The sequence below is a fragment of the Alligator mississippiensis genome, chromosome 1 (assembly GCF_030867095.1).
Source record: "Alligator mississippiensis isolate rAllMis1 chromosome 1, rAllMis1, whole genome shotgun sequence".
Taxonomy (NCBI): domain Eukaryota; kingdom Metazoa; phylum Chordata; order Crocodylia; family Alligatoridae; genus Alligator; species Alligator mississippiensis.
Genome location: NC_081824.1, coordinates 324,250,104 through 324,276,900, shown reverse-complemented (window position 1 = coordinate 324,276,900; position 26,797 = coordinate 324,250,104). Strand labels below are relative to the sequence as shown.

Sequence of the window (26,797 nt, the reverse complement as noted above, 5' to 3'; positions counted from 1 at the left end):
AAAATGACAGTGGTGCACTTTGAACTACAGCGCCTTCAAGGTGTTTTAGTTCAAAAGCGTGCCACCACCATTTTCTCAGCGCTGATGCGCATTTTGCCACTTATACAACTGCATGCACCGCAGCACTGGGCACAAGCATGTGTACAAATGCCCACTGTTCTGATATAACTCCTCACATAAACAAATGGTTAGTTATTGTAATAGCAATCAACCATGAAATAAAACTACCACAAAGCACTGGAGGGATTAAAAGCCCTGGCATCTTCATGGTACCCAGTCTTAACTCATTCAGTCCTCTACTGACAAACTGAATAAATCTTACCACGAGCTGAACTAAAACCTGTGAACAAGACAACTCTTCATTATAGACTTTAAAATAATACAATGAACAGATGTGTTCCTTGTGAGGCTTGCTGTAGTTTGACTGAAATCTCATTAGAGAAACCAGAAGGGGTAAAAATAAGTCTTAAAACAGAATGCAGTCCTCAAAATGGACACTGCTGTAATCAACAATCTGCTGCAGCAGATGCAAAACAGATTTTACAAATCAAATAGATTAGCTAGGCACCATTTGTTTTGTCATTATGGATACTTTCTTCACTTTTTCAGAGGGAAGCTGACAAATGTAGAAATAAGATGGACTTACAAATGTTACAAATGTAAGATGGAGAACTAAATGTAAGAACAGAAATGTAAATATGAAATAAAGAGAAAGCAATTAAGTAAATTCAAAACACAGGTACTTGGATGCAAATCTAGAAATGAAATGACAAGATATTGTCAAGACACTTAACCACTCTGGGCCTCAGTTTATTGATCTGTATAATACTTACCTACCTCACAGGGCTTTTGGAAGGATTTATAAATGAAAGACATTAAATTATTTCAAAATCCTGTAGAACTTAAATTAAAGAAGCTAGTTCCTGTTTTATGTAGAGGTGCACCAATATATCAGTCGCATATCAGATTGGCACTGATAACAGGAACATTGACATTACTGGCTATCGGCTTTTTTGGGCTGATAATGTTACCAATAAATGCTGCATGCATACAGACTGTTGGGGGGGGGGGGAGAGAAGGGACATGGGGGGAGGCAGATCAAGGCCCCCAGAGGGAGGGAGGGAGGGAGTTGAGTAGGGGCAGGTGCTGCCTAGCCAAAGCAGGGCATGGGAAGAGCTGCAGGCACCTTGTCCAGGAGGCAGGGGTGGGGTGGGGTGGGGGCGGCATTCCCCCCCCCACCCCATTTTTGCATGGGACAAGGGTGGACTGCCTGTTGTGGGCTTGGGTCCAGGGGCTGCACTGACCTCTTCCCAGCGGGGGACCTGGGCCAGGACTGAATCATCTGTGTGAGGTGGGTGGTAGCACAGCAAAGGGTAGCTACAGGGAGCTATGGGGAATTTTAGGTACAGCCTCCACAAGCCCCCCCAAGTGCAACCCCCCTGCTGGGAAGAGAGCAACACAGCCTCATGCCCCGAACCTACAGCAGACAACCTGCTTTCACTCTGTGCACAAATCTGGGGAGCCACATGCCCCCTGTGCCTCCCCCAGGGGTGCACACAGTGGTGGGGAGCTAACCTCCCCACTCCTTGGACAAGCTGTGCCCAGTCCGCACCCTGTCCCAAGGTCTCATTTACCACCCTGGCAGTGCGGCGTCTGCCCCTGCCCCACTCTCTCCTTCACCATGGGGGCCTTGATCTGCCTCCCCCCCACACCCCTTCCCCCTCACAGACTTACTGGCAGGATGCTGCTCTCCACACTGCCCAAAATCGGCTATTGGATTGGTATCAGCTGATATGGCTGTTTAACAATAGGCCATCAGTATCAGCCAAGGAAATATTAGTGTACCCCTAGTTTTATGAATATGATTAGAAACGAAACGCTCAGTTGTGATCACATATACCTGACCAAAGATCTGAGCTCATAAAAGACTCAAGACTCCACTTCAAAAAATGTTCATGCTAACTATTTACATTTCAACTATCTAGTTAAACTGCCAGTTAATTGACTTGTATTTTTTGCATTACTTTCCATTATAAACATCCTTAAAATGAGATCTCAGCATTACTTAATTCAAAATGAATTAAAACAGAACTATGAATAAGGAACCAGTTTGCTTGACTGTACCTTGAATGAAAATTTGAAAAAGAAAAGAAAATGGAGATGGTGCTATTGGAAATGATGCTGAGAAATATGGCGGTCTCCTACAGGCCCCCCTCAATAAAGGCTAAATTGTACAAATTTAGCTAGTATAATTGAGGCACTATCACATTACAACGTAGAAGTGACCACAGCCTTGTCACAGTACACTGTTTTGTATACCCAATAAGGTGCATGCACTTTTGAAAGAGGTGTCCAGAGTCCATACACTTACATCAGGGGCGGGCAATTATTTTGGGCAGAGGGCCACTTACCCAGTTTTGGCAGGCTGTGGAGGGCTGCATGGGTAGCCCCACCCCTTGACAGGTGCCCCGCCCCCTGGTCACCGTCTTGGGACCAATGTCCCAGGGCCAGCACCGGTGGGGCCCAGAGTGGGGCACAGGCCGACAGTGGTCTGTGCAGCCCAGCCCAGCTCAGCTCCACCAGCAGGGAGGGGGGAGCTGCCTTGACTCCACAGAGCCCCTGCCAGCTGGGACCCTGCACTCCTGCCACCCTGCTTTGGGCCCCACCAGCACTGGCCCCAGGACACCGGTGTGGGCCCTGTGTTCCCACTGGCTCCCCGCTCGCTCACACCCAGTGCCTCCCAGCCCCACGGTACAGGCGGAGGGCAGCACACAGCCCTGACCACCTGCTTGCCAGTAGGGAAGAAGCTGGTACTGAGTGTGGGGAAAAGTGGCCCCTCGCCTGCCCCATGGCCGGCGCCCCGTGCTGCAGGCGCTCGCAGCCCGTGCAGGGCTGTCTGGAGCAGGAACAGGCAGTCCGGGGTGCTGGCCATGGAGCAGGCGAGTGGCCACTTTTCCCCATGCTCAGCACCAGCTTGTAACCCTCCCCACTGTCACCCTGGCAGTAGGGCTGGGTTACAAGGTGGTGCTGAGTGCAGGGGGAAGAAAGCAGTCCCTCCCCGCCCCACGCTGCAGCTGCTCGCAGCCTGCCTGGGCCTGCCTGTGCCTACTCCGGACAGCCCCACGTGGACTGTGAGCACCTGCAGTGTGGGGCGCCGGGCATGGGGCGGGCGAGGGCCACTTTTCTCTGCGCAGAGAAGGAGCCCAGGGAAAAGCTGAGCGTGGGTAGGAAGCGGCCCCTCCCCTGCCCCACGGCCAGCGTCCCACACTGCAGGTGCTCGCAGCCCACATGGGGCTGTCCGGAGTGGGCACAGGCAACTCTACACAGGCTGCAAGCAGCTGCAGTGCGGGGCACTGGGCGTTGGGGGGGGGCTGCTTCCTCCCCACCCTCGCACTCCTTCCTTGCCCGGGGTCCCCCCCCCCGCACTTACCTGAGTTTCCCGCACTGGGGCAGCCACATGCTCCCAGCCCAGAAACCCTGGCTGGGGCTTCTGGCTGAGGGGCAGGGCTGGGTGGGCCCCGCTGTTCTGGGAGCTCGCCAGGCTTCCCCTGTGTCCTACTGCCCTTGAATCCTGTAATTTTTGACAGGAATCAGGGGCACAGAAATATTAATTTTCTACATTTTTTTAGGGGCCCTGCAGGCCGTATTTTGCCCACCCCTGACTTGCACCATCTGACAGAATTGCAGTTTGATCATTACTTTGACATTATAGTGAGAATCAGGTACCCGCTGCTGCCTCTAGTAAGGATCAAGTATACAGCAATAAGATTAGATATAGATCAGCTGACTCTGCACTCTTTCCCTTCCCCTTTTAAAGGACTCCAATCTGTCACTGATGGCAACAATGCTGACATCAGACAAAGGCACTAGCATGTGAACAAACAGAAGGTATACTTAAATCTCTATATAACTGTATCTATATGTCCAACTAGATGCATCTCCACAAGGAAGACTAATACACTTTCTTTCTGTACCAGCCTCTTAAAAATAAGGATGCCCAAATCTAAGCATGTTTCTGTATAAAGTCACGTTTGCCTTGGGCAAGATGCATTTTACTTAAGTTTTGAATGCAGACTTGCACTTGAAAAAAAAAGAAAGTTTCATGCTGCACAGAACCACAGATACATGAATAATATCAGAATGGAAAATGTGGGACTAATCTGTAATAGTATTTTGCCCTGTATATATATTTAAAAAAACATGCAATTCTCACATTAGCAGATTCAATGGGGATATCTTTCTGGCTCCAAGCACAAACACAAATGCTGAGGCCAGGCTTGTTCTATTATACACTAGACAACTGCCTGTCAAGAATGATGGCGGGGGGGGGGAGGCGGCTAGGATTGAGTGCCACCACCTAATGCCCCATGCCGCTGCTGTTTTGCCTCTTGCAGGGAGCAGGCTGGGGGAGCTGAGGTCAGCACTGCTGGCTCCAGTTCCCCCACCCTCTGTCCGGTCCTCGGCATGGCTTCGGAATCATGGTGGCACTCCCCCACGCTTGGAGCACTCTGATTAGCTGTTTATCAGCCAATCAGACAGCGAATAAAGTGTTACAGACGGATGGACTGACAGAGTTTGGCTTTTATAATATTAGAATTATGAGACTGCAAATAAACCAATTAACGTTGGGAAAAGGTAACTATTTTTGCAAAAGTGTTTTTGGATAGTGTATTCTGTTGTTCTGATGATATTTTTAAATAAAAATGAGAGAAGTATATTAATACTATGGACTGGCCTTTTAGAGAATGAACATGAGAATAATTTAGTGCAAGATATAAGAGGTCAGGGATATCATGTATCAACTACTCCATGATAACTGCCCAGATAAATATTTTTATCCTATGGAAAATAGAAGATAGGTCATGGCAGCTTAGCTGAAAGGAGGGTTAAGTTACCATGGTGTAACTTCCATTTGTTGCAGGAAGAGGATCTGCATACAGGAAGTTAGGACAAGACAGGTGATGTGTGGTAAAAACTTTCCTTCTTTAACTCCACAATAAATTACTCTTTTTCCATACTCTTGGTTCAACAGCAGTTATCTGAGATATGGGCAAGTACCACTGATGCTAAAATCGGCCTCTACGAGAAAAGTATTTTTTCTAAGACTAGTAAATTAGGGTAGGCTGCATTGATCACAAGAGGCCTCTTTGAGAGAGGTGTCCTCGTACTTTATGAAGTAACTCAGTTCATCAGAAATTTGGTAGAGGGAGGAAAAGGATGCTTCTTGAAACTTTCTTCTGACTGTGCTTCATATTTCTCTCTCCTGCTATGCTAGTTAACTTTACTTGTAAGGCAATTAACCGGTCAAAAAGTCTGACAATTCAAGACTGTTAAAAATGGTGAAATAACAACCTTCTGCATGCCAGTACTGCGTAGGAACCAAACCATATTTTCCTAGTTCTGACATTGTAAATATTTTTGGTTAAATTTATTAAGAGGCAATGTTTGCTGAAAGAATGCCCCCCCTTAAATTCTCCAGTTCTGTGCTTAGAACAAGATTCTTAGTTTTATTTAATGCAGATGTGAATCCCAGTTAAGGAAAATGAAGACAACCAGCAGCACCTCTAACAAGCAGAAAAGGTGTGAGGGTGGATCCCCTTATTATCTGAGATTTGAGAGCCTGTGGAGAGAACACAAAATTACTCAAAACACCCTATGGATAAAAAAGAGCTGAACTATTTCAGGCCCATTTGCTCACACCAGCAAGGCTTTGCAATCAAGTGGATACAATCTTATGCTCAACTGTAAAAAAGCATGCCGATATCCATGGTGATTTTGCTATATCTACTGCTCTGGCATATTATCCAGAAATAGATGAAGAATACAATGGTATCAGTATCAGCTCTGCTCTGGACAGATCTCAAAAATCCACCAAGAAAATGTACTGACTTCAGGTGGGACTTGAGCTGCTTCCATCATCAACTTCTTTGAAAGGTGAAAAGTTTGGCACTTTGAACAATTCACAAGTCTGCTTCTGGAACAAGAGCTCAAGGACTTGTTCAAGTTGCAGCAAGGGAGAGGTTAAGTTGGATATTAGGAAAAACTCTCTCGCTAGGAGGGAGAGTGGTGAAGCACTGGAACAGGTTATCTTTAGAGGTGGTGGAATCTCCATCCTTGGAGGTTTGTAAGGCCTGGCTTGACAAAGCCTTGGTGGGGATGATCTAGTTGGGGATGGTCCTGCTTTGAGCAGGGGTTTGGACTAGATGACCTCCTGAAGTCCCTCCCAACCCCAATTTTCTATGATTCTATCTGCCTGTTTTGAAAAAGGCAGTTGGCATCCTGCCATTTAGAAAGGAAATACTGTACAATTCCTAGCAAGCCTTTCTCAGTATTTCCCTCCCTCCCACTTTAGTGAGATGATTCATAGTCTTAAAATTAGGGAAGTGCCCAAGTGACTTCGCAAACTCCACAAATAAGTTCAGCTCACAAGTGGGCACTCATCTCCAGGGATCCTGGTTTTCTCTGATAAAAACAATCCCCAATTTTCTGATTAAGAAAAGTAACCCAAAATCCACATTTTTCCATGATTAAAATGAAACATATATCCATATATAGATATCTGTATCTTAGTGGCATTTCATTTCAATCATGGAAAAAAGTGGATTTTGGGTTACTTTTCTTAATCCTAAAATTGGGGATTTTATCAGAGAAAGCCAGGATCCCTGCTCATCTCCCTCAGTCATCTTTGTGAGAAAACATACCAATGACCAGGCATTTGCCACTACTTACTCTGATACCCCACCCTGTCCCTCCATGTATTAGGCAGACTACTTTGGTTATACTAGGTTTTTGCTGTGATAAAAATAATTAAAATTCTTCAAAATTAAATAAAAATACAACTGTCACTGTCCCTTCACTCTGAACAGTTCCACTGGTGAAATAAGGAGCGAGAACAGTCTCTTAGCCAACTGCACACTACAGAGATGGCTTGGAACATGAAAACTATCCCCACTGAACAGTCATAGAACAAATCTTCTCCACCACTACTGCTCTCCTGTCTTCTGCATAAGGCTTCTGCTGCAAGTCTCTTGAAAACAATGGTGATCTGCAAGGAGCAGGCAGGGGAGAGAATATCTGCTCATGGGTGTGTTGATGCTTGTGAACAATGTACTTTGTGGGGACCTAAATTCCCTAATCTCTATTTAAAGGAGACAACAAAAAAGCTGATTTTTTGGTGCAATTTTTCTACAGCAGCTGCAAGAGAAATCAAATCCAGGAGGTTTTTTATTCCATTAAATATGAGCAACAAGACACCACTCCCTGCATTATTTATTTCAATATAAGTCTGAATTTAAGATTTATTCTTTCATTTTATACAGGCTCCACGTTTCACAGCCTTCCACACTGTAGAATTGTGCCTTGATAACAAAGGCTGCTTGAAGATCTTAAAAAAAAAAAGAAGTAATTTACTTTAAATTCCACGTGCCCCTGCGCTGAGCCTAGAGCAGTGGTCACCAACCAGTGGATCTTGATCCACCAGTAGATCTTGGAGCCCCTTGGAGTTGATCTGAGGCTGGGGTGGGGTGCTGAGTGCCTATGTGCATGCATGCGTGCGCCCCAGTCCAGCAGGTCAGTCCATGGGGAAGGGAAGGGGATAGATTGAGGCCCCCACGGTGAAGGACAGTGGCATAGAGGCAAGAGCAGCGGTAAGTTGAGTGGGGCCCTGGCCAGGTGGGACATACCTGCTGGGGAGGTGTACATACATATACACACATCTCCCTCGCTTGCACCCAAATACATTTTTTCTTCTCCCTTCCCCACCATTTCTCTCCCCACAGACTTACCTGCTGGTGGTGGTGATGGTGGGGGGGGGGGGGGGGCAGTGGCGCATAGTAGATCTTGGGTTGTCTTTAAATGCCAAAGGTGATTTCCTACTTTAAAAGGTTAGCGACCACTGGCCTACTGCATGTCCAAAAGAGGCATTGCATCAGTTGGACCCGGCCTGCTCAACATCTGTATAGATTGGGCACTTTTGCAGGGATTTTTTTGGAGCTTTTATCTAATAGCTGACTGAATCAGCTATTAGATAAAAGTGCCAAAAGGCCCCACTGAAGCATACAAGCCAAACAGATGCTGCAGAGCTGAGTCAAACCAATAAACTGCTTCTTTCTGTAAAGTGCCTTTTTTTTTTTTAATTTTAAACACATCTGCAAGCAGCCAAAGTTTTTAGAAGATGTCAGGGGGGGAAAAAAAAAAACACTTTGGCAGCTGGGCAAGGCATTTTTGGCACCTACGTAGTAAATGTGACTGGTGGCATTGAGGAAGCTCCCCTATCACTGTAGAATCTGAACACCTCAAGAATCCTCAATGTATTTATCCTTCCAATGAGCACGAGATGTACTACCATTCATGTTTTAAGACAACCTGCAAATAAGTTAACCACCATGTTTTAGGGTTATTTTTAGGGGAACAAATTCATCCCTTGAATTCACGTCAATAACTACAGATGAAGTCTTTAACGTGTGCTGCCCTTACAAAATTCCATAGGAGATTCAAACAAACAAGGAAAGAACCTAACGGGTTAAACACATTAAAAATAATAAAATTAAAAAGCATCCTCCATGCCAAAGAACATTGTCGAAGTCTTACCATTTTGTCTTCGGCTTAAAAATTCCATGTCAATAGATTATCAAATAAGTATTTTAGTTAAATGGGAACTGTTTACTGATTTAAAACAAGCCCTTAATAGAAGCCCAAACCCTGGCTCTGCAAAGCCCTAGTTTTAGGGGCTAAAAATCCACATTCTTCTAATCTTTTGAGGGATGTTGAAAAGGAGAAGGTGGATTGGACACCCTTAAAATGGTGAGCAAAGTACCTTCAATTAATCTGGGTTTTGGAAGAATAAAACATAACTGTTGTCTTTTAAATTATTTCAAATTTAAACTGTAACGTTTTTTAGTTTAGTGCTAGAAATTTCCTGGATCAAGTGTCTTTCAACTAAGAGATGCACAGTCCAGTGGGAAAAAGGGAGGGGAGGAGGGGATTTAAAAGTTAAAAGCTTCGCATGGCTTCCTGCCAGCTCATCTTGTAGGATATTTTGTGGCTTTGTGACTCTAGCGATGACCTGCCCCTAGGCCAGGCCTTCTCAGATCCCTGCAGGGAAGCCACAGATCTGGAAACCTCAACTTGACTCAGGATTCTTAAAGCTTCATGAGAGATGATTAATACCTGCTTCACACTCTAGTGGAGCAGACTCCACAAATTTAAGAGTTGTAGTGGTGATAATCAACTGAAATCACCCAGCCTTGCTGGGCCTCCCCTGTGCCAACTGAGCCTACCACCCTCTGCTGCTGTGACAGGGCAGATGACCTTGTCTGGCAGTCTTACAGGTGGTGGAGCAAAATGACCCTGCTTGGCACTCAAGGACTACACAGGATGGCTTGTAAGGGTATTTTGCAAAGTAATTTGCTCTCTACAACAATACAATATGGTTCCAATTATAAGTCAGTCCCATATAAGTCAACTGTGATTATTATGGTTCTGAGGGGAAAAAAGGTTCACTTATAAGGGAACAATAAGATATTCTGATCCTAAAAATGAAGGCAGAATTAACTTGCCCAATGTTGCTGGCAATCTATAGGCAGCCTGTGGAGTGAAAGTTATCAATGGTCTTGGACTAGTGTCCCAACCTGAGCATTTTTTCACCTCTCTGCCCTCCCTTCATTCATTCCCTCTTTAGAACAGATGAGGTAACAACAATCTTGAAAGGGGTAGAAGCCCTAAACTCACAGCTTTCTGTTGTCCCAGCTCCAACATCCCTTAACAGATGACAATGGATAAGCGTATTAATTAGATACTTCTATTAAAAAGTCTAAAGAAAAAAAGTGGAAGACGTTGAAATGTAAATCTTTATGAACTCCATTCAGCTACGAAACAGGCAGATCATAATCTTTTACAAATAAAAACTTCCAGAAGTCTTGTTGTAACTTTAAGGGCTAAACTTTCAGTATTTATCAGTTGTAGTCTGATGGACCAGATTCTGTCTCTCCAGAAGTACAGAAATCATTGCTTGTGATTGTCTGCATCTCTTTTGATGCTGGCTTTTCATTCTGTTTTACTTACTTATCCCAATACTTTATACAACTCAAGTGCTTGGGTATAACTATAGCAAAATTTCTCCCAACACCCACACAGAAGGGTCTGCATTTAAAAGTTTACTCCAAAAGATTAATATGAGATTGAATGTTTTGTTTCCAAGACCTCATGTTTACTTCCTGTGGGCTAAATCTTTATGTATGCAGACTTGGCAGAGAGACAGCACGGGACTATGCACCGATTCAGGGGACTAGAAATGCTGTGCTGTCCCATTACCAAAGACACCTTGTATGGTTTTGTGACCACAGCAGGTTAGGGGGTCAGAAGTAAATGCATATACTGGGGAGGAGCAGCAAGCGAACAACTGTGGGGGCTTGGAGCGCTGTGGACAGTAGGGGTGTGCGGAGCAGACAGTATGCAATTCAGATACGGCCTGATTCGGGGGACAGTGATTCAATTTGTTAATTCAGATCTCTGTCCCAATTCGAATTGGCCAAATCTGAATCTGAAGATCCAATTCTGATTCAGAGAATCAGTGATTTGCACATAGACATAGCTTTATACATTTTTTCTACATAACTCGAGGTACCAGGTCGTGAATGCTGAGATGGTGGTGCAGATAGCGTGTCCCACAGGAGGAATGGGGGGGGACAGGACCCCGGCATGTTTGATAGCATGAATGCTGCATGCCCCCGGAGGCTGGGGAGGCATGGTGACTGCCCGCAGGTGGCAGCAGCAGTGGTGGCATGAGGGTGGTGAGCGGGGAGCTCCCGCAGGCAGCTGTGGGTGGTGAGCACCAACTAGTGGTCAGCGACCACTCACAGACACTGCTGGCAACATTCAAACCTATGTGTAGCCAATGCTTGGTGGTGCCCCCCTTCACCCCCCCCCAGCTCAGCGATTGGCCGTGGGGGGACCCCAGGTGTCCCCCAGCTCCAGAAGGCACCAATCACTGAGTCAGGGTGGGGGTGTGTCCCATGCACTCGACGGCACACCCAGAAGCGGACCAGAAGTACTTTTGGTCCACTTTCGGGTCCACCACCAAGTACGTTGGGGACCTCCCCCTGGCGCTCCCATGGGATGCTCCATCTGCCCCACCACCTCAGCATTCGTGAGTTGTGCCTGGTACCTTGAGGCATGTAGAAAAAACATATAAATCTGTGTCTATGCCTGAACAGTCTTGGAGGCTTCCGATCTGATTTGGAGACATTAATGGGTCTCCTGATTTGATTCAGATTTGGAGATTTGGCCGCTGAATCGGGCCGAATCTCCTCTGAATTGAATCAGCGACCAAAGCTTCATAGTTGGTATGGTCGGAAGGGACCTGAGCAGATCATCAAGTTCAACCCCCTGCCATGGGCAGGAAAGGATGCTGGGGTCAAATGACCCCAGCTAGGTGATTATCCAGCCTCCTTTTGAAGACACCCAGGGTAGGGCTTCGCACAGCCCTAGTAAACAGCCACCTGTGGACCGCTATGAGAGAAACAGAGGTTACTACATTCTTCCTGAGCTGCTCCTGAGAAGCAGGGTCTCACCTGCTTTTTTTCCCCAGGAGCTGCAGCTGCTCTCAAATGTTCCCCTGGAGGGAAGAAGAATTAAGAGTACGGGTGCCAGTAAAAGCAGATGTAGATGCTAAGGGAATAGGTAAGTGGGTAAGCTCGACTTCAAAAACTTAATAGTGCAGAGTCCAATATAAAGAGGAACTTGAGGAAACTATGATCTTTGGCTCCACACTTGTAGCAGAAAGCCCCCTTTTCCTCTTGCCTGCATTGCTCTCCCCTCTTTGGATATGTTTCTCTTTTTCTACCTTTTCTTCCTTCCTCTCTCTTTCACTTTTAGATAAAGAATTGTGCTTTAAAATTTGTATGTGTGCATTTTGTATCTCCCCTTGTAGTTTGGTATTTTTATCTATTTGTGTGCCATGGCATTTGTAGCTTATATTTTATAGTCCTCACCTTTCAACTTTCAACTAAATGTGTTTTGGTAAGTTATACACTGTAACAATGTTAACAAGGGCAGGAATCAAACTGTCCTTCTCTGTATCAGGCTGGCCCCTGAAAGAGGGAGTGAATCAGTGATTGAATGTGTAACAAGGTAGCACACAACAATTATCACCTGGAAACTGCAGATCAACCAAGGGAAGAACTCAATAGAAGACAACGTAACAACCGGGAAATCTCTAAACATCACTGATCAAGGGCTAGAAGCCCTGGCCTGAGTTAATCAACGCCAGAGACCAGCTTCTGGGCTGAATATCTCCAGATCGACTGCTCCCAGAGCCCTATTCAAAATTCATCAATGGACTCCCAAACCTGCACGTACATGCGAATGACCCCTGGGGCTGAGAGATGCTGTCCAGTAGCCACCGGGGGGGGGGGGGGGGGGGGGGAAGTCCCACGAGGGTCAATGACCCCTGGATTGGGAAAACCTGAAAACTGGGGAGTCAACAAAGTCTGCCAAGGACAGATAAAAGGCAGTGAAAAGTGACCCTCAGTGGTGCCCTCTTGATCTCCAACTTGACCAGACCTGTCCAGCCAGAAGGACCAGCCGGCGACCCCCTTCTGGAAGATAACACCACGCTGAAAGAAGCCTCAACGACAGACTCCAGCGCTTGTAGGATAGGTATACCTGGCCCTGTAGCCTGCTACTCTGTGTGTGTGTGCGTGTGTGTGTGTGTGTGTGTGTGTGCGCGTGTGTGGACCAGCCCCAAGGTTTATGATTTAACTCATTACAGTGTTTTAATCCGCCTAATAAACTAGAATTTTAAGGATCCCGAGTTGGACATTTGTAGCCAACAAGCTATTGAGAAGCAGCCCCTACCGTGGTATAACGGTCACTGCTGCCTCACAGAACACTCCTTCCAACACTGGTTTCTCCCCTTCTTAAGAAATATTTTTCCTGAGCAGCCTAGTTGAGGCACATGGGGTCTGGAAGATTATGAAGGAAGCTTTTTTGTCCCACAAACAATCTCTAAGCCTTGGATTCTGCCTGTCTGTTCTTTGCCAGTGACTTTATGAATGGTGCCCTCAAATCACTAACTCTCAGGTGTGCAAAACTGGTACACAGCATACACCCGCATTTAACTAGACAATTAAAAAGAGGGGGCTGGGGGAAGAGGTCACAGCAGTTAATCCTTCAGAACCGCAGAAGTGTGTCTGCATGTAGAGGAACTGCATTACTCAAGAGGGTTGGGATCTTTTATTAGCCCATCAACCTTTAAAAGCAGCTGGTGGAAGACTAGCCTTAGCTAGCCCACTGAAAGAGACAATGGCCTGCCCTTGGGAACAGTCTACATTCGCTGAGCCTGAGCATCTAATTCCATCCAAAACAGATAAGAACCAAGCAGGGGCAGCATGGCCAGCAAAGCTGCAAACTTTGTACCAAATTGCTCTAGTCACATGCCTCAATCCTGATCCAGAGAAAACAGGCAGTAGGCAGAAGGATGACCTACCTTATCAAAAGCCTACTGCCACCTACAAAAGTTTACGCCTCTCTGAACCAGTTAGTCTCTAAAGTGCCAACCTGCCCTGCCTTCTACCTGACTTTAGGTCAATACAGCTAACTACTACTCTGTTGGAAACAGGCCACTACTGGAAACAGGATAGTGTAAATGTTCTGTCCTTTCAGCCGTTGGTCTCCTTCCTTGGTGTGCCAACATAGATGTTTTTTGGTTGAAGAAGGCTGGAACCTTTTTTTTTTTTTTTTTTTTTAAACAATTTCTCAGCATGCAAACTCACTTCTGCAGTTCTGAAGCTTAGCTGCTATTTAACTAAGGAATTGTTAGAAATTGGTGTGTGACCAGCATCTCTTTCACATTATCTTTTTTATTCTTCTACTATAGGGTTTTGCACTCTCAGCTGTGGCATTCAAAGCCCTATATAAAACACAAATTAAGTCTCAGAAGGGCCATGTGAGGTAGGTATTATCTTAGTTTTATAAATGGGAAAACTGGAGTACTAAAAAATACTAAAGCCACCTTTTTCATACGTAAGCCTTTAAAATTAGAAAGCTATGACCACATTATGGTACATACAAATTTTTCAGAGATGCTGAGATCCCTCAATTTACACTGGATGAAGTGAGCTGCAAGCGCTCAGTGCATTTAGAGCAAAAGAGGCTGCAGGTGCTTGATACCTCAGCATTACTCTAAGCCCTTCAGGTTGGGCAGAGAAAGAAATGAAACTCACAGGGCCTGGCTCCCAGTCCTGCATTTTAAACACCATTCTTCCTGATGTCAGCCACTGAATACCCAATAAGTAATCTATAGCTCAAGCTGTCCCTGAATCAGTGACCCAAACCCCTGCAATGTTTTATTACTAAGCCACTCAGTGCCTCCCTTAAATTAGCTCTTGATCTAACAGCAGTAACAGCTCTAGAAAAAAAAAAAATCTCCAGGGTTTTCAGACTACACTGGATCATTATGGCTGCAAACAGACGTCACCTTTGTCACGTCAGAAAATTTTTTAATAATAACGCACAATGTAAGAGAACAGACATCCTTGCCCCTTGTCACACACCAAATGCCAGAAGGAAACTCCTATTAATAGTTTGTGCTGCTTTATCACAGTGGATGTCTGTTTGTTTATGGAGTGGTCCCCACAGCCCGGGGCTGCCCACACTTTCAGCCATACTGGGTGGGGGATTTCCAGGGCACACGTCTTCAAGCGTAAAATATGGGACCCCATGGATTTCTCTCCTCCACGCTTGCCCTGGATCAGGGCCAGGCACCTGAGGTGCTGTCCCACAAAATCAGGTCTCTGAAACCCCAGGAGCATCAGGGGCCCAATCCTGTTGGACAACGGCCCCAGGTGATGTTTGTACCTGCCAATCATTTGGACTGGTCATGCCAAGATAGAGCCCAACACAACTGATCCTGCAACAAAAGTGATGTCTGTTTGCAGCCTATGAAATTCACATCTGCACATATTACCTTAACACATGGAAAGCAATACATTTTCACATGCTCAAGCAATACAAGAGCCAAGAGATTTTGTTTCCCCCCCCAGGGAGAACTGTGTGTTCGTTTTGAGCCAACTGTATCTAGTTTTCCAGAATGATCTGTGTTCCCAAATGGGAACTTTTAGAAATAAAAAAAACAACACACCAACTTCTGTGAAATTACAGACAGTACATGCTCATCCAGCTGCTTGCACTTCTCAAATGCACCCAAGTCTATTAAAAAAAAAATTAAGTGCACAATTTATGGCCAAGTTTCAAAATTAAAGTCAATGTCAAAAGAAGAAACTTCTGCCATTGCACTGCTGTAGGGGGGGAGGTGAAGAGAATTCTTCTGCTGTTTGTCTTCTCTGTGCTTGGGACTGGACACTGTACCAACAAATGCTATCTACAAAGGCAGAGGGTGATGATTGTGCTGCTGGGGAAACATCACCATCATCTACTCCTAGAATCCTTTAGAAAGACTGCATTAACGGAAAACTGGCTAAAAAAGTGCAGTACAACAGATACCAAGATATGGCACTCAGGAGACAGTTGTTTTCCTGCCTTCAGCTCAAGTTCTTCCCTTAGCACGCAGGAATGCCGACAGAGGACATCTACCACACCTCAAAAGTGCTGCTTCCAAAGGAGATGCCTTAATGACTCAGGTTTTGCAAAGAAGGTGCCGACTCACATGGTTATAATACTGCTAGATCCTCTCAAACCAATGGGATCTTTACGAAGGGAGTGCATGTAGGATAATGATTTTGCTATAGATCTTCCTGCTTTGATGGCATGGGATGTGGGCAAAGAAGTGGAAAGGAAGCTGGAATCCACAAACATGAGGTTGAGATAGAAACTTTGGCCAAAAAGGTGGCAGCTGAAGATCAGACAGGGAAAAAATATATATCAGGGCAGCAAACAACTTTAGGGATTTGCTTGCATTTTGGAGACAATCTCTTCCCCACAATGTGCAGCAACTTAAAAACAAAAATTATGAATTCAGTGATATTCCTGACGAAAGAAGTCACTGAAAACACAGGAACACCTTTTTTTAAAAATCATGTGTATATAGGGAGGAAATGGCATGCATTTGCAAATCTAAGACAAATATCTTATTTAATCAACCCCCAAAGATTTCTTTTTAAATGACTTCCCCTGCTCCTAGAAACTATACCTGAAAAAGATTTTTATTTGGTTTGAAAAAGCCAGAAGGAGGGTATATGAGGGCACATAAAATTAGGGCTCTAATGGAAAAAGCTAGTCATAGCATTAACAATTGACAGACTACTACCCTACAGAAATGATATAATTAGTTTCCTTTGCTTTTAAGCAAACTGGCAATGTGGTTGTTTCCTTTATTGTTGCTGTATGGTAGTCTGTGTACTGCAAATGTTGGACTGCCCTTCTATTACAACTCATTTTCTTTGTATACATTTTTCCCCTTTTGTTTTAAAACGAGTGTAGGGAGAAATATCCTGAAGCTATGTTTTAAAAGGTCAGTTTAAAAAGTACAAAAACAGAAAGTACGTGCAAATAGAGAATTTGCTGAACAGTAACTCTGAACAACTTAATTTTCTTACTTCGTGTTCCTTTAACTCTTAAAACATGTTCTTTGTAAGTCAAAGAGGCCGTTTATTGTATGCTGTCCTTCACTCCAACATTCTTGGAGAAGCTGGTAGTATATAAGATGTCTGACAGGTGCAATAATCTGGAAAAAATGACTTCGTGCCTTTTTCTCAATAGCCTGAGGGAAGACTTTTAAATGCAACCACAAAATATCCCCTGCAAGTTAGATTAATGGCATTCCCAATTCCATAGGGAACCACACACCAAACAGACAACATAATGCAACAATAAAAAAAATGGAATCGCTATGTAACTTTGTATGTAGATAACTTCCAGACAATGATTTCTTTTTCTTATTACTAACTGTCAGATGGGTATGAGCCAGCAGATGATAGGAGTAAGGAAAGACAATATAAGTTTAACAGAACGGTGCTTACTAGTATGTAAGTTTGTAGTGCAAGAATACAACTGATTTGTCAGATTATAAAGTCTCCGTTCAACTTCACTCACAACTAGCTTGGGGTAGTCTAGGAACACAACTTGGCTCTAACACACAAAGCGAATACAAAGAACCAGAGAGCCCTTGGGTAGAATTCAAGAAAAGAAAAGGAGCCTGTTTTAAAAGAGTGGGCTTTGTGAAAAACTCTATCCCTATTGAAATGTTAAATCAAGCAAGGAATTCACAGCTTGCCAGTTTCAAAGCCTGTACTGTCAAAATCAGAGTCACCGCAGTGCAGACTGCCAGAAAAAAAGTAGCTATAGAATACAGAACCTATACGCTCTTGAACTCTGTAGTTGGTTCCTGGAAAAAAAATAAAAGTATAGTATTTTGCATACGACCTCTATTTTCTTTTGGTAATATGGCTAACTAGTGATGACACACACAAATATACTGCGACACAAAGACTTTGGATCCTTCACTGGTCAAATGCATCCTGCTTCTTCAGCTGTGACCTTTATTCTAGCTTTCTTTGACTATCCAACATGCTTTGCTCTTCTGACACTTCACCTCTTACCACCTTGAGTTTTTTTCTCTTGTTCTGGATAAAATTCAAGCTGCTACATCTTAGCCGTTCCTCCCTGCCTCCCAGACCATAAAGTCTACAAAGTGCTCTCTATTGAGGTCAGTGAAAGTACATAGTCTTTGTGAGGAGAGGGGGTGTTAGGTACTAGAGGAGAAACTTTCAAATAGAATGGGATTAATTTCAGCTCACTTGGTCCATCCTGAGCGCTAAACAAAGCAGGGGTCTTGTGGAAAAAATTGTATGTGAATTCAAAATTAAACTCGCAATGCATTCAGGGAAGGGGGCAGAATTTAAGTTACATGGCATTTCTGAACTCTGGGGTGCCTCTGTAACAAATAACATTCTTAAATATATTTTCTGGATGTAATTATAATAACAAACAATGAAATAATGGTGGCCATCTGTGGAAATAAATTGGTCTATCTGCTCTCATCTAGGCACTAACCCTTTTTCCACATGCGCCATGCAAGCTCCCTTCTCCATTCCTGTTATTACTGTATTTGTCTTCCTTGCCCACTTCTGACTTAATGGCTTCCTACATGCCAGCCATCATTAAAGGTCACAGCTGAAGGATACTCAGCTTTTAAAAAAAAGCTAAAACTCTACATTTCTAAGGCATGCTAGCCCCAAAACTCATACAACACTCCGTCCGTTTATTCTGTCCGCATTGTATCAAGATTTTCACTTATATTATTAGACTATAAATTTCTTTGGGGGTAGGGATTTGTTAGCTGCCCAACACAAATCACCCAATATATGGTACTGCTTATCATCATATAAATAATTAATGACAAGATACTGAACTTGGACCTCATGAACATCTCTAAGCTACTGGGCCATACTAAGCCTCACAAGTTATGGATTACAAAGAGAAATGTGTTGAAGTGGAGATAGGCAAGGCAGAGAATGAGATCACTGATATTTTCCTCATCTACATTTGCTCATGGATCAATGCAGCTACAAAGATTTTTCTGCAGGGAATGAAAGACATAAGATAACATCATTATAGAGTTCAGTTTAATGAACTTCTAGCATTAAATTGGATTTTGCTTGAAAACAGTAATCAGGAAAATCAATAGCACTATCTGATTAAATCAAGAGGTACTGCTCCACAGCATCCTTAAAGATCTCACTACTGCCTATTTACAGCATTTAGCTGAAGTTTCTTCTTCTTTTTGAGCTGTTTTTGTCTGAAAAACTCTGACAGAACTGAAGCACATATTTTAGTTGTTGTTTTTTAATTTGGCCAGGGAGCAGTGTTCTCTCTGAAGACACAGGTATGTTGCTTTGTGAATGACTAAAAAAAAAAATTACCGTTAAACAGTACCTTTTATTCAAGGCTTTTGAGGAACTTTACATATAGATAGCACTTTGTTAAATTAGCCATAAAACTTCTGACAAGCAAGTATCATTTCTCCCACTTTATGGCTATAAGAAAACTGGGGCACATAGAAGATAAAGGCCTGGTTCTGCTTTTATTTGTACCACAGCAAAGCTTTCATTGAACTGAATAAAATTAAACTCCCCCCCTCCCCGGACACAGTGGAAATGATGGGAGAATCCCAACCTATGCATCTCAACAAGGTGTGAAGATGCCAGCTCCACTTGTGGTACAGTTAGGACTCCTGACCTCAAGTCCTGTGGCTACACATCTGATGTTCTGGTAAGGAAGGCCAAATCACACTTCTATCAGGAGAACAAGCAGCAACTGGGGCATGGAGGGAATAAACAACTTGACCGTGTCACAAAAGAGCTTGTGACTGAGCCAAGAACTGAATCCAGATCTCCAAAGGACCAGGCAACCATTGCCTTAATCACAAGGCCATCCTTTAAGACCTACCAAGAACTGACACAAGGAAAATGCTCTGCTGTTGTGCAAGCGTTCCACGCTTCTAAGGATGAACACGCAGCAGTGGGCATTGGCCCGGTTCTGCAGCAGCTCTGCAGTATTCATGGGCTACTCTCATAAATAAGGCCAACTTTTTTACCCTGCCTGTATATTACATTCCTTTGCCTACAAGAAGACTTGCATGTCACACTCATTGAAAGGGTACAGTTAAGCCTACGCATTTAAGGGCTCCAGATATTCTCTACTCTAAGGAGTTCAACAGCAGAAATTTTAATTTACAAAAGCAAAAGTCACTACCTGTTTTATTACATGTTCCTTAAAATTGCCATTCTCTCTCTCTCTCATTGTCCCAAGAGGCTAATTCCAGTGAGAGCTACATTAAGCATTTTTTGCTCTTCCCAGTGCAAGTCACATGAGAAAAGATATTTCCTTTGCATTGTTTCCTTAGAACAGATTGTAAGTTTGCCTGTAAACTTTATTTCTGCAATAAATTGCCTCAATAAAATATAACAATATACTTTATTTTCTTTTACACAGATTGCACAGAGACTGAAGTATCTTTAATATCTCCAAGGACAGAAACCTGCAAAAGCTCCCCTACTGATTTCTTTGGCTATCCCCCTAACTCTTTTCTCAAGGACTCAAGTCCAGCTCTGCTTGTGAAAGAAAAAGATACTTCTTGTACAGTGCTAAATGAAAAGTATCAAGGGGATGATGTGTGCAGGGGAGGAAGGGAGCACGAAGGGAAAGAGGAGGTCTTGGAATCTGTACAGTTGGGATAGCCAAAGAAAAATAAAGCAAATGGCTGTTCCATATTACACACTAAATCACAGTTTACTCCAGGATTGAACAATGTAGTTCTTAGTTTCCTAAGTGCTGCATCTCTCCAGGTACGTAGGATTTTAGTAAAGTAACTTTTAAAAATCCTAGAATTTTGAAATATTAATGCTTTAATGTTTTAAGTTTGAGCACTTATTTAGGACACTGAAATGTTTTTCAAAAGAAAATGTTAGTCAATGCATAACCTACACAAACTAGGGAGCATTTGATGAGAAGTTGGTAAAGGGATTGTTTTTATAGAAGAGAAATTTAGAGAGAAAATGTAAGCAGTGTTCCACTCTGTTAAAGAAACAGGTGGAGATTTCCATCACCAGTATACATAGAGCCTCAATGTCTCTCCGAGTTGTTTTAACTAATCATTTTCTCCTTTATGGAGATGGTCCTCTCAAAACACTCATATTTATTCTCTCCCCCTAGGCGTAGAAAAATCTCAAGTATTTTCTGTGGTTTAGTTCAAATCGAAAGGCAAGTGTACTAAACTCTTGCTTGAAATTTGTCAATTTGTCCAGATCACCGTGTTCATTACTCCTGTGCATCAATGCAGTCACATCCTAAATGCTGAACTAGGGACATATTAAGCATTACAATCTGAAATGCAAAATATATAACACAATCAAGGCCTGAACTTACGTAGCTCTTGTCTGTGCCTCTCTGTTTGTGCAAAATACTGGCGGAGCTCCTCTGTGATCTCCATGTTGCTCAAGTCATACTCTATTTCGCCTTCAGACTCAGATTCCTTCTCCATTTCAGAATCGCAGTCCACATCCTCCCTCACTCTAGAACCACACGGGGCCCTTAAGTATTGCTGAGGCTGGGGAAGGTACTGTGTTCTGCTATTTCGATTGTTACCAGAAGAATAGTCACGAGCAGGCGATGGGTCACTTCCATCCCAATCGGAGTATCGATTACTTGGAAAGATTGCAGGAGGATAGCAGGAGAGATGATAGGACTCCATGGCTTTCCTGAAGGCATTTTTATGCTTGTACATCCAGCCCATGGCTAGGTTGTAGTGCTGCCAGTACCTTCCATATACTTGATGACAATACCATGGTTCAGAGTCTCCTTGTGACAATTCCTCCTAAAAAAAAGGAGAAGCAGAAGAGTCAGGGGCAACACTGTAAAGACAGTTCCTAGATTGCTAAATCTTAAGTGTTTGACTTTCTATACCAACAAAATACGTATAATTTAGAGGAAAATGACAAATGATAAAGGATGAACACATCAAAAATACAAAAATCAATCATGTTGTTTATCCCATTCACCACAATCACTAACAAAGAAAATAATAAAGTGACTGTGTCAGAGTATTACCCCAAATGCTCTGCTAAAATGGCAGAAGCCATTTTTCTGTGATGAAGTGCTATGTAGACATAAAAGTATAGCTGGGATGTCAAACTTATCTGATCAGAGCAGGTGCTGCACCACACCAGTGCCCACCCCAGCCACATGGGACACACACTCTAAGAACCACACCACATATGGCGCCCATTCCAGTTGGTCCAGGATTTGTGCTGCACATGGCGCTTGCAGGTGCTATGTGCAGCATGGGTCCTGGACTAGGTGGAGCAAACATTGCGTGAGGTAGTCTTGGAGCTGCTGTGGGAGGGTGGAGGGCATATGCAGAATGTATCCTGAAGCAGGTGCCATGCGTGGCACAGCCCAGGTGGGACAGGCACCACGTGATGTGGTGCTCACTTTGACCGATTTGGGACCAACACTGTATACCACCATCTAGACCACGTCATACATAGCGCCTGTTCCAGCTATTCTGGGATCTGTGCCATAGGTACCCACACATGTGGCACAGTCCCAGAGTGACTCGAGTGGATGTCACACACGGCAACTGTCCTGGGTGCTGCCAGCAGGGCTGGTCCAGTGTGGATTGTGCCCTGCATGGATCTCCTCAGACCCAGGGGTAGCACCAGGGATCAGACATTAGGGTTCCACAGGTTGGACCCATCCCACAGGCAATATGTTTGACACCCCTAGTTTATGCAAACAAATCTCTTCAAATACACATGCAGGAGATGAATAGTGAGCAGAAATAATTTTAATAGGTGCTTCTCTTCTACTAAATGGGCTGAACATGAGTACAGCTGAAGTGGAGGCTAAGATAACAGAAACGGATAGTCTTGGGTTGGTGTTATCTACTGGCCTATTGCAGAGGAGAAACAGGCACTTCCTTTTTAGGATACTGAGTTCACAGTAGTGACACTGAGTTTAAGAATAATTTGAAAACAGTTTATTTGGTTGGGTACTCATGCACCCTGACAGCATGTCTGTCTTAAACTGACAAGATCCAAGAAACTTAGTATGACAGCTGGTGCTTTCTCCTTAACACGTCACGCTAGTTTAGATAGCGTATGCATTAAGAAGTCAATTTTACATAATTATATCCATTTTCTTATGCACAAGCCCATTGTTACTGAATTCAGGTTAACAGCATCTTTATCTGAAGTCTTTTTTTCTGCAAAACCAGCCCCCATCAAAGAAGGTGTTATAAATATTGACTGTTTGAAGGTAATCAGTGTATTTCAGAAAAAATATCTAAAGCTAATCATCTTCAATGTTTTTCACTTGTTCTGCTTAAAAATTCTGAATCTGTACAAATTAATGAATCTATACAAATGATTTTAAAAAGTTACTAAATAAAATATTTGACTTTTCAGATAAGATGTGATGGCCAGACACGCCACATCTACTAGCATTGAATTGAGAAGGCTCCACTGATATACCATGGTTTATTTCCAATTTAAGCATATGTGAGAGAATGATCTTGCCCTTTATATAGAACTTTATTCATAATTATATTCTAAGACATATAATATAGTGTTCTTACTTCATTATAGTTAAGTAAGATATGTGGGGAGCCGGAGGAAAAGCAGGGGCAACATTGGACCCCTGCTGAACCAGACGGGGCAACTGACAACTGACGCCCAGGAAAAAGCCAACCTATTAAATAGGTACTTTGCGTCGGTCTTTCATCAGTCCCATGGGACGCCCATGCCCGCTACAGGACAGGGACGTCCGGGTGAGGGTGATCCCCTGTCCTCCATTAATGCTGACTTCGTGAAGGAACATCTTGAGAAGCTGGATACCTTCAAGTCAGCCGGCCCTGACAATCTTCACCCCAGGGTACTCAAGGAGCTGGCGAGCATCATAGCCCAGCCTCTAACACGGATCTTTGAAAACTCTTGGCGCTCTGGTGTAGTGCCTGAAGACCGGAAGAAGGCCAATGTGGTGTCTATCTTCAAGAAAGGGAAGGAAGTGGATCCGGCTAACTAAAGGCCCATTAGCCTGACTTCTATCCTGGGGAAGATCTTAGAAAAGTTTATTAAAGAGGCCATCCTTAACGGACTGGCCGACGCCAACATCTTAAGGGATAGCCAGCACGGCTTTGTTGTGGGTAGGTCTTGCTTGACCAATCTCATTTCCTTCTATGACCAGGTGACCGATCACCTGGACAAGGGAGAAGAGATTGATGTCATATATCTTGACTTCAAAAAAGCCTTTGACCTGGTTTCCCCATGATCACCTCTTGGAGAAACTGGCCAATTGTCACCTTGGGTCCTCCACGATCCACTGGTTGGAAAATTAGCTCCGTGGTCGGACCCAGAGGGTAGTAATTGATGGAAGTCACTCATCATGGTGTCCTGTGACCAGTGGGGTCCCCCAAGGCTCTGTCCTGGGACCCATACTGTTCAACATCTTCATTAATGATGTGGACACTGGAGTCAGAAGCAGACTGGCCAAGTTCGCTGATGACACCAAACTTTGGGGCAAAGCATCCACACCAGAAGACAGGCGGGTGATCCAGGCTGACCTGGACAGGCTCAGCAAGTGGGCGGACGAGAATCCGATGGTGTTCAACGCCGATAAATGCAAGGTTCTCCACCCTGGGAAGAAAAACCCGCAGCATCCTTATAGGCTCGGCAGTGCTATGTTGGCTAGCACTATGGAAGAAAGAGACTTGGGGGTCATCACTGACCACAAGATGAACATGAGCCTGCAGTGCGATGCTGCGGCTAGTAAAGTGACCAAAACGCTGGCTCCACAATTCAAAAAGCATGTGGAGAAGCTTGAGAGAGTCCAGAGAAGAACCACGCACATGATCAGAGGTCAGGGAAGCAGACCCTACGATGACAGGCTGAGAGCCCTGGGGCTCTTTAGCCTGGAAAAGTACAGGCTCAGGGGTGATCTGATGGCCACCTATGTTTATCAGGGGTGACCACCAGTATCTGGGGGAACATTTGTTCACCAGAGCGCCCCAAGGGATGATGACTAGGTCGAATGGTCATAAACTACTACAAGACTGTTTCAGGCTGGACATAAGGAAGAATTTCTTTACTGTCTGAGTCCCCAAGGTCTGGAACAGCCTGCCACCGGAGGTGGTTCAAGCGCCTACATGGAACACCTTCAAGAGCAAACTGGATGCTCATCTTGCTGGGATCCTATGACCCCAGCTGACTTCCTGCCCTTTGGGCAGGGGGCTGGACTCGATGATCTTCGGAGGTCCCTTCCAGCCCTAATGTCTATGAAATCTAAGCTTGTCAACCTGACCCCTAGTTACCCAATGCAGAGCAAGACCATAAAAATCTGTTGTCAAATTCACAGGTTAGTTTTGGAAATATAGAGATTTCCTCAAGAAACTAAAAGCTATAATTTGAAGACAAGTGATCATAGTTTTTTGATGTTTTCCTTTTGTGTCTCTGAAATGTCAAGGGCAGACCAATCTCAGACATTGTTTTAATAACCTAATTATATTTTGAATGAAATATAACTACCTTAAAAAACAATTCTTTTAAATATCCGTGTTGACAGCTCAAATACAAATTGAATACAAATCAGAGAATTTCATAAAAATTAAGACAAAAAATGTTCTTAGCCTCAGTATCTTAGCCCGTAGAGCAATTAAAGATTGCTTACCATCTCTTGAGAAGCTTGTTCCAATGATCAAGGGGAACTAGAAAACAAAATAATGGTTTTCAATTTAGCATAAAATTAGCATATAAGGATCGTTACAATCAGAGAAAGTACCTCTGGGCAACTCTAGTTAGTGAGAAGAACATTGAGTTAATGGCCGAGGGATTTTGAGTCATTAGAAAATGCTTGAAATCTCTTATTGCTTGATTCTAATTAGCCGTAGGAAGGAACATTAAGTACCGAGATTATTAATAAGAGTCACCAGATTAAAAGGAAGAGTATTTTTTGACCTATCCCCACTCAGCGCATAATGCTGTAAGGAAGAAATAAAATAAACCCTAAAGGGTAAGGAGAGACAGTTTATTTTACTTTATCCCCCCGCCCAGTTTCAGCCTTCAGTGAAGAGTCCAGTCCCTTTTGCCACACCCAGATATTTTCAAAGTTAACAGCACAGACTGCTAACCCTCTCTCAAGCCATGCAACAACACATAAAAACCTGTAAAGCCAGTCAGTGCATGATCAAGTTGGTCTAATGATATGGCCTGGCAAGGTTCTCCGAGTGAAATCTTGTATTAGACCAGCTGAGCAGCTGGAAACAAAGTTTTAGGCAAGCTTTCGGGCAGTCCTGAAGAAGCCTTTTCTTTTTGCCTCTACTCGAACCATGTCTTCATTCTTCAACTCTGGATGCACACCTTGCTGGGGTCCTCTAACCCCAGCAGTCTTTCCTGCCCAGAGCAGGGGGGCCCCAACGATCTTACGAGGCCCCTTCCAAACTTCTGTGAATCTGTGCAGGGCAACTGAGCACGAAAGCTTGCCCAAAGCTTTTTTTCCCCCCAGCTACTCAGCTGGTCTAATAAAAAATATCCCTCCAAGAACCTTGCCTGCATGTATTATCAAGGGATTTAAAAAAAAAAAAAGCTATTTCACTCAAGTAGTCGGGTTCCCCCCCTTTAATCTTTTATTTTAATCGGTTCATCTACACACCTCCCGTTCTTTTCTCCTACACGTCCTCTCTCTTCCACCATCAACCCTGCCCCACCCAAGCAAGGTAACCCCCCACGCAGTTTGGCGCCGCACGCGGGCGACGGAGGAAGAGCCAGGGTTGCGCATGCGCGCGCCTCAGAGCGGACAGCGGCAGCAGGCCCCTTCCCCGCCCTCTGCTCCGAGCTGCGCGTGCGCGAACGGCACTAACCTACTGCTGGCCCGGGCGCGCAGCGCGAATGCCTTCCCGCTGGGGAGGGGCGGGGCTGGGGGGGGAGAGTGGAATCGCCGGGTCGCGACGTTCCAACCGTCCCGGCGCGCCGCTGAGCACGCCAAAGCGCCCGGCGCCAGCCTCTTCCGGGGGTGGGGCCAGGAGGGGCGGGGCCTCCTTTCCACCCGGGAAGAAGCAGGAGGAATTCCTGCGGGCGGCGCAGCAAATTTTAGGGCGGGTTACGTAGCCCCGCCCCCCCCCTGTTCTGTGGGCTGCGCTGCTGTATGCTGCCTGACTCAGCTCTTCCTTGCTTCGGGGCGGCTGGGGCAGCAGAACCCTGGCTCCTGGACTTGCTGTTCAAGGGCAGGTTTTCATGTCCCAAGTCAAATCAACCAAACACTATGTATCTGGGTCCATGAAGGCAGTTTT

The 26,797-nt window shown here is 44.4% G+C and overlaps 1 protein-coding gene across 2 annotated transcripts in view; it reads right to left on the bottom strand.

The window, feature by feature from the left end:
- GEMIN8 (gem nuclear organelle associated protein 8) overlaps positions 1 to 26,525 on the bottom strand; it is a 33,712-nt gene extending 7,187 nt beyond the window's left edge. The window contains exons 1-3 of one of the 2 annotated variants that reach the window (XM_014607785.3): positions 26,369 to 26,525; positions 25,180 to 25,216; positions 20,884 to 21,331 (exon numbers count right to left, since the gene is read on the bottom strand). In XM_014607785.3, coding sequence (XP_014463271.1) covers positions 20,884 to 21,331; positions 25,180 to 25,182 — 451 coding nt within the window. In that variant the 5' untranslated portion in view covers positions 25,183 to 25,216; positions 26,369 to 26,525. Of the gene's footprint in view, positions 1 to 20,883; positions 21,332 to 25,179; positions 25,217 to 26,160; positions 26,296 to 26,368 lie in introns of those variants that run through there. The other variant, XM_006266050.4, reaches the window with a different exon arrangement.
- Between the last annotated feature and the right edge of the window lie 272 nt (positions 26,526 to 26,797).